The sequence below is a fragment of the Sphaerodactylus townsendi genome, linkage group LG04 (genome assembly GCF_021028975.2).
Source record: "Sphaerodactylus townsendi isolate TG3544 linkage group LG04, MPM_Stown_v2.3, whole genome shotgun sequence".
Taxonomy (NCBI): Eukaryota; Metazoa; Chordata; class Lepidosauria; order Squamata; family Sphaerodactylidae; genus Sphaerodactylus; species Sphaerodactylus townsendi.
Genome location: NC_059428.1, coordinates 9232480 through 9240827, shown reverse-complemented (window position 1 = coordinate 9240827; position 8348 = coordinate 9232480). Strand labels below are relative to the sequence as shown.

Below are 8348 nucleotides of genomic sequence, written 5' to 3'. Positions count from 1 at the left end.
CCCCCTTAACCTTCTCTTCACCAAACTAAACATCCCCAGCTCCCTAAGTCTCTCCTCGTAGGGCAGTGATAGCGAACCTTTTCGAGACTGAGTGCCCAAATTGCAACCCAAAACCCACTTATTTATCGCAAAGTGCCAACACGGCAATTTAACTTGAATACTGAGGTTTTAGTTTTGAAAAATGGTTGGGTCCGAGGCGTGCGTTACTCAGGAATAAGCTTGGTGGTAGTCGGTGGCTTTGCTTTGAAGCAACCGTGCAACTCTTCCAACGGGTGAATCACGGCCCTAGGAGGGTTTACTCAGAAGCAAGCCCCATTGCCAGCAACCGAGCTTACTCCCAGGTAAAGGATCGCGCTTTAGTTCTTTGCATGAAAATCAGTGGGGTTTAACAGGGTTACCTACACTGCTTCTCCAAAACTAGGTCTATTTAATGCTAATAGAGCCCAGCGGCCCAGGCCAGCCTGGATGTGTGGGGTTGGAGCGACTGTTTGTGCGTGCCCACAGAGAGGGCTCTGAGTGCCACCCCTGGCACCCACGCCATAGGTTCGCTACCACTGTCGTAGGGTATGGATTCCAGACCTTTGACCATTTTGGTTGCCCTCCTCTGGACCCGTTCCAGCGTGTCAGTACCAATATTTTGCACAGGTACATGAACTGCGCTGTGATGAAATTTACCAGTCACGGTGGTAAAGGGTAGAGCTGCCAACCATCAGGTGGCACCCAGAGATTTCCCGCTATTACAATTGATCCTCAGGCAATTAAAAGTCTGTTCCCCTGGAACAAATAGTTGCTTTGGAGTGTTGACCCGGAGGCTTTACACTTTGTTTTCTACCCCCTCCCCCAAATCGCCAGGAATCCCCCAACCTAGAGCTGGCAACCCCAGTAAAGGGATAGGGACAATAGTAAAGGGATAGGGCCTACACTATAGCATCATTGTGCTGCAGCCTAGATAATTTCCACCCGACTTAATGTATCGTCTGGTTGTGGCGGGTTTTCCGGGCTGTGTGGCCGTGGTCTGGTGGATCTTGTTCCTAACGTTTCGCCTGCATCTGTGGCCGGCATCTTCAGAGGTGTATCACAGAGGGAAGTCTGTTCCACAGTCTTACACAGAGGGAAGTCTGGACACACAGCCCGGAAAACCCACCAGAACCCGTTGAATCTGGCCGTGAAAGTCTTTCACAATACATTAATGTATTGTGTTTAAACCACAGGTGTCAAACTTCCGCCCCTCCAGATGTTATGGACTACAGTTCCCATCATCCCCTACCAGCTGGGCAGGGGATGATGGGAATTGTAGTCCATAACATCTGGAGGGCCACGAGTTCGACACCTATGGAACACTCATCCTGTGTTTCAGCTCTATTGAGATTTCTGTTTGTTTTCGGATTGTGGTAGTCCAAACTGACACGATCGCCATGTTTGATTATTTGAAGGGACGTCAGGCTGAAGAGGGAGCAAGCTTGTTTTCTGCTGCTCCAGAAACCAGGACAAGGAGAAATGGGTTCAAGGTGCAGGAAAAGAGATTCCACCTAAACATCAGGAAAAACTTCTTGACTGTCAGGGTTATTCTACAGTTGACTATGGTGTCTTGGAGGGTGGTGGAGTCTCCTTCTTTCGAGGTTTTTAAACAGGCTGGATGAACAGTGGTTAAGAGCAGGTGCGCTCTAATCTGGAGAACCGGGTTTGATTCCCCGCTCTGCCACTTGAACTATGGAGGCTTATCTAGTGAACTGGATTAGCTTGTGCACTCCAAAACATGCCAGCTGGGTGACTTTGGACACAGCTCTATGGAGCTCTCTCAGCCCCACCCACCTCACAGGGTGTTTGTTGTGGAAGTGGGGGGGAGAAGGGAAAGGAGATTGTAAGCCCCTTTGAGACAGGAGAGAAAAGGGGGTATAAATCCAAACTATTCTTCTTATTCTCCCCATGAGTGGTAGACTCTGGTGAACTGGATTTGTTTCCCCACTCCTATACATGAAGCCTGCTGAGTGACCTTGGGCCAGTCACAGTTCTCTCAGAACTCTCTCAGTCCCACCTGGTGTCTGTCATGGGGAGAGGAAAGGAAGGACTCTTCTTCCTCTTCTAATAGTGCTTTGTGAAGAATACTCAGTTTTCAAAAAGCGAGGGAAACATTTCAGGCTACTCTAAAGCCCGATGTTCGCTCCGGTACGCAAACTCCACACTTGAACACTTTCATCTTTGCAGATAAATCCAAAGAACCTTTATTTTTTAAAAAAAGAAACGTTCAAGAGGCCTTTACCGTCTGGCCGGCTTAGGCATGATGTACACTTTGGCAGGCTTGCTGAACGGGATGGTGCCTTCGATGCTGTTCTCGGACTGCGGGAGAAGCTCGGCCCCGTCCCCCCGGGGGGCCCACGAAAACCTCCCGGGAGATTTGTGCCTGTCGGAACTGTACGCCAGCAGCAGCCGCACTTCAATCTGACAGGGCTCTGGGTGGGGGGAAGAGGAGAAATGAGACAAAACCGAGGCCGAGGTCATCTTTGCGTCCGAGCAGTCGTACGTGGGAGAGAAACGTGACGTTTCACCCCCATCCCTCCCAAACTATGATTGCTATACCCTGCTTCAGAAAAAGATGTTAGTACGGTCAGCTGAGGTGCAGCGGTTGAGAAAATCATATGCTTCTGCATTAGAATATAGTCCCAAACTGTTGTTTTGTGCCGTGTTGACCGTGGTACTTCGATACGAGAGCATTTGCGCCGAAAGGTATTTTTACTAGCCCTAGGTTTTCAGGGCTATTGTGTAAATGCAGAATAGTATCTGGATCAGAGCCTAGGTCTAATGTTGTTTCACAGAAAGATGTTAGTTTGGTCAGTCGAGGTGCACCAGCGGAGAAATTGTATGCTTCCCCAATAGAATATAGTCCCGAATGTCCTTCTGATGATCTGGCAAAAGGAAAGGAAGCATTGCTGGATGGGGACAGGTTGTCAGGCCTGGCTTTGCTGGAGCCTGGCCTCAGGGGACTGGAAGGAAGGTCACACCTGGCCCTGGTGTCATCTGTGGACTGAGGGCCTCTTTACTCTGTCTTTGTTGCTTGCTTGTAACCAGCAGAAGTGTGCATATCTTCCCCATCGCCCATTTCCTGGAGATGGAAGGTTGACTGTTCCTAGTACTAGTCCGGTGGTGGCGAACCTTTGGCACACCAGATGTTATGGACTACAATTCCCATCAGCCCCTGTTAGCATGGCCAATTGGCCATGCTGGCAGGGGCTGATGGGAATTGTAGTCCATAACATCTGGAGTGCCAAAGGTTCGCCACCACGGTACTAGTCTGACCTTCTCACCTCTACACCACCATGGTTCATTAGCTGAACTGGGGTGTAAGCCAGGGAAAACAACGTTCAAAAGCTTAACGTCTGGCTCCTTTTTCCTGACGAGAACCGGCAACACGTTTGCTGCCTTGAGAGAGGCCCGAGCGGCGCCTCCTCCTCTGAATCCTCCTTCTGTTCTTTCTCCGTCTGTGCCAGGGCTTTCCCAGGAACGGTGCCAGAAGCGATCTGAATGCTAGAGCTCAGCGCTGGGAAACAAAAATAAGAGCGGTTCTGGGCAGACAGGAGGCGAGAGGACGGCCCGACGGGGACACGATCCTCGTCCTGTCGGCAAAAGCAGCTGCAACCGCCAAGACTTGTTTTAAAAAATTCTCCAGCTGCTGTTTTTTTTTAATCCTGCATTTTATTATGTTACCCTGTTTCCCCGAATATTTAGAAGAAGACGACTTTATGTACAGTCAATGACCAGATATATTTCTCCGAATATAAGACATCCCCAGAAAATAAGAGGTAGTAGAGGTTTTGCTGAAGTGCAAAATATAAGGCATCCCCCAAAAGTAAGACGTAGCAAAGTTGCTGTTTGGAAGCATGCCCGACGAACAGAACACAGAAAAATAAGACATCCCCTGAAAATAAGACATAGCGCATCTTTGGGAACAAAAATTAATATAAGACACTGTCTTATTTTCGGGGAAACACGGTATTCTGTAAACTGCGTTGAACAGGTTCTTTAGGGGAGGCGGCATAAAAAATTCCTAAATAACTGGTTGTTGTGGGTTTTTTGGGCTGCATGGCCATGTTCCAGTAGCATTTTCCTAAATAACATTAACAAATGGGGGTGTTGCGGGGTTTCTGGGCTGCATGGCCGTGTTCCAGTAGCATTTTCTCCTGACGTTTCGCCTGCATCTGTGGATCCTCTGAAGATGCCAGCCACAGATGCAGGTGAAATGTCAGGAGAAAATGCTACTGGAACACGGCCATGCAGCCCGGAAACCCCACAACACCCCAGTGATTCCGGCCGTGAAAGCCTTCGACAATACACTGGACATTAACAAAGTTGTTGTTGTTGGGGTGCTGTGTGGTTCCCGGGCTGTATGGCCGTGTTCTAGCAGCATTCTCTCCTGACGTTTCGCCTGCATCTGTGGCTGGCATCTTCAGAGGATCCACAGATGCCATACAGCCCGGAAACCACACAGCACCCCAGTGATTCCGGCCGTGAAAGCCTTCGACAATACATTGTTGTTGTTGGCTTCCAAAGTTGTTGGCTTCCATCAAATTGTTACCAAATCGGAACAAAAAACCCAACTTTCCCCACGCACGCACGCACGCACGCACGCACGCACGCACGCACACACACACACACACACACACCCCACTAGAGTTTTTGTAGCAATGTACTGGCTTTGCCCTCTGGAACCAGAGACTTAAGAAAGATTCTTGGCGTTTAATGTCAAAGGCTTTCACGGCCACATTCAACTGCTTGTTGTGGGTTTTCCGGGCTGTGTGGTCTGGTAGATCTTGTCCCTAACGTTTCGCTTGTATCTGTGGCTGGCATCTTCAGAGGTGTATCACAGAGAGAAGCCTGTGACTTCTCTCTGTGATACACCTCTGAAGATGCCGGCCACAGATGCCGGCGAAACGTTAGGGACAAGATCTACCAGACCACGGCCACACAGCCCGGAAAGCCCACAACAACCAATTCTTGGTGTTTCTTAGGCAAGGTTTTATATCAGTCATTTCACCTGCGGGGGGGGGGGGGGGGGGGGGGGTACAAGCGCAGAGCATACTAAGTCCCGGCTTTGTGGCTTAGGTTGTTCCTGTTTTTAAAACGGCTGTTCTAATTTAATTGTGTTCTCCTAAGAAACGGTTTAAACCCGAATCCTGCCAATCTCTTTCTCCAGCATTTAATTTAACGTATTCTCTGGGAGACCGGCAGATCTTCTTTGGGCTTCTGCCCATCGTCGGCTAGGCTGGCTGGTGCTGCCTTCTTTCTTTCCAGCTGGAGAGAGAAGCCACAGAATCCCCGAGGCTCCGATTTATTACTCCAGCGAAACCTACGCTACCTAGACCACCTTGAGCAGAACAAAAGACACATTGAAGGGGGGGGGGGGTCTCCTTTACCTGTCCAGGCGGTGTGAGAGAGGTACACCTGAGTAATTAATCTGTGCCTTCCCGGTCCAGGATTTCGAAAGTCGGCTGGTTTAGGATGGATTACTTGGGCCTGCCCATCAGGATATAATATCTAGAAGAGAGGGGCAGAAGAAGTAACCTGCATCATCTCCAGTGCAGCGGCTGAGCATCCACGAATTAAGCATGAAGAAGGTCTTGGATGGGGGACCAGAATTTGGGGAGGAGGTAGATAAGAAACAGATGCATGTCATGCCTATCAGGGAGCCTAAGCAGGTGTGCTTATCAGGGAGTCTAGACAGGTGCGCTTATCAGGGTGCCCAGGCAGGTGTGCTTATCAGGTGGGCTGGACATAAAGCTGGAAAATGCAAATGCTTACGAACACTCAGTGGTTTTCAGAAATCTCAGCTTTGGTGGCCAGCAAGCATCAGTTGAGAGGTACATCTCTGCTGTGATGCACAATTTGTGTAAAAGCTCACAAGCAGGCGTTTAAGGGCTCGTACCACGAAAAGACAGCCATTGATGGGTCTATCAGAAGTAGTATGCTGTTCAATTCACTTGTTGGAAAAGATAAAGGGTCATCTTCCATCCAACCATCATTTCATAGAATGAAATTATCCCCAGCAAACTCTATGCTGGGGATAATTAGGAAAGGAATTGAGAATAAAACTGCAAAGATTGTCATGCCCTTATATAAAGCTGTGGTGCGACCGCACTTGGAGTACTGTGTTCAGTTCTGGTCGCCACATCTCAAAAAGGATATTGAAGAGATAGAAAAAGTGCAGAGAAGGGCGACGAGGATGATTGAGGGACTGCAGCACCTTCCTTATGAGGAAAGGCTGCAGCGTTTGGGACTCTTTAGTTTGGAGAGGAGACGTCTGAGGGGGGATATGATTGAAGTCTATAAAATTATGCATGGGGTAGAAAATGTTGACAGAGAGAAATTTTTCTCTCTTTCTCACAATACTAGAACCAGGGGGCATTCATTGAAAATGCTGGGGGGAAGAATTAGAACTAATAAAAGGAAACACTTCTTCACGCAACGTGTGATTGGTGTTTGGAATATGCTGCCACAGGAGGTGGTGATGGCCACTAACCTGGATAGCTTTAAAAGGGGCTTGGACAGATTTATGGAGGAGAAGTCGATTTATGGCTACCAATCTTGATCCTCTTTGATCTGAGATTGCAAATGCCTTAACAGTCCAGGTGCTCGGGAGCAACAGCCACAGAAGGCCATTGCTTTCACATCCTACATGTGAACTCCCAAAGGCACCTGGTGGGCCACTGCGAGTAGCAGAGAGCTGGACTAGATGGACTCTGGTCTGATCCAGCTGGCTTGTTCTTATGTTCTTATGTTCTTATAGAGTTGGAGGGGACCCCAAGGGCCATCAAGTCCAACCCCCTGCAATGCAGGGACACGCAATCAAAGCACTCCCGACATATGTTCATCCGGCCTCTCTTTAAAAACCTCCAAAGAAGGAGACTCCACCACTCTCCGAGGCAGTGAATTCCACTGTCGAACAGCCCTGATGGTCAGGAAGTTCTTCCTAATGTTTAGGTGGAATCTCTTTTCCTTCACCTTGAACCCATGACTCCTGGTCCTAGTCTCTGGAGCAGCAGAAAACAAGCTTGCTCCCTCACCAACATGACATCCCTTCAAATATCTAAACATGGCTATCGTGTCTCCTCTTAACCTTCTCTTCTCCAGACTAAATATCCCCAGCTCCTCAAGCCTCTCTTCATAGGGCATGGGTTCCAGACTATTTTGGTTACCCTCCTCTGGACCCGTTCCAGCTTGCCGACATCCTTCTTGAATTGTGGTGCCCAGAACTGTACACAATATTCCAGGTGAGGTCTAACCAATGCAGAATAGAGAGGTGCAATTATGTCCCTCGATTCTGCACCGGTTAGATCTCATTTGGATTCTCTCCTCACAAGTGCCTAGAAAAATCCGGCTGCTGCAGGTGGAACGCTGGGGAAAGGGGACCTAATCTCTCTCGGCAGAGTTTATCCTCAGATTCTTGCTCCGCTACCTGAATTTTAACCGTGTTCTGAGGATCCTGGACGTGTTCCAGAGTTGCGTCGACATCCAAGGCGACGACCAACCCAGTTGTGAATCGTAGCGGGTTGTCTGACTCTCCCGCCGGTTCGATAATAGTGGCCGTTGCTCTGTGGACCTGCAGAAAGAAGGAAACAGCGGCCATCACCCAAAGCCAATGAGAGCCTGCGTGGTGTAGTGGTTAAGAGCAGGTGCCTGTTAATCTGGAGAACCGGGTTTGATTCCCTGCTCTGTCACTTGAGCTGTGGAGGCTTATCTGGTGAACCAGATTAGCTTGTCAGCCCCTTTGAGTCTCCTTTTAAGAGAGAAAGCGGTGATATAAAGCCGAACTCTTCTTTTTCTTCTTCTCGAAGTTCTGTTTGTTGCTAAATGCTTGCAGTTCATCTGTGACACAGGTACCAACCGCTCCCAACGCTGATCAAGTGGGAATTGCTGCACGAAGCCGAAACTCAAAGGAGACGGGTGGACTTTCCTCAAGCAAGAAGTACTGTAATACACCAAAGCCATGGCGGATCAGTGACAATCAGTTATGGAATAGATTTTCCGGCCTGGTCTGTACTCAAAGTGGAAGGATTATGAGTAAGGTGACCAGATGGTCACCTTTGTGAACCAGGACGGGGGGTAGGCGGCCGCGCGCTCGCGCGCAGCCGCAGGAGCGCACTGCCTTCTGGGGTGCTGCCGTTTCCCGCCCTGTGACAGGGCGGGAAACAGCAAGCCCCAGAAGGCTGTGCTCCTGCGGCCGCGCACGCAGGAGGCTGCCGCACTGCCTTGCGCCCCAGAAGGCAGTGCGGCAACCTCCCAAAAATCGGGACAATTGAAATAACCTGCGGGACGCAGGACAAATTGTTTGAAGGTGGGACTGTCCCGCCAAAAGC

The 8348-nt window shown here is 49.5% G+C and overlaps 1 protein-coding gene across 1 annotated transcript; it reads right to left on the bottom strand.

Moving 5' to 3' along the window:
- Positions 1 to 2198: 2198 nt before the first annotated feature.
- On the bottom strand, positions 2199 to 7633 carry LOC125430577 (integrator complex subunit 4-like). Its single transcript, XM_048492561.1, has 3 exons — positions 7448 to 7633; positions 5409 to 5529; positions 2199 to 2450 (listed from the first exon to the last, which is right to left on the bottom strand). Exons 1-3 carry the CDS (start codon positions 7616 to 7618, stop codon positions 2257 to 2259), a joined length of 486 nt encoding a protein of 161 aa, XP_048348518.1. The 5' UTR covers positions 7619 to 7633; the 3' UTR covers positions 2199 to 2256.
- Between the last annotated feature and the right edge of the window lie 715 nt (positions 7634 to 8348).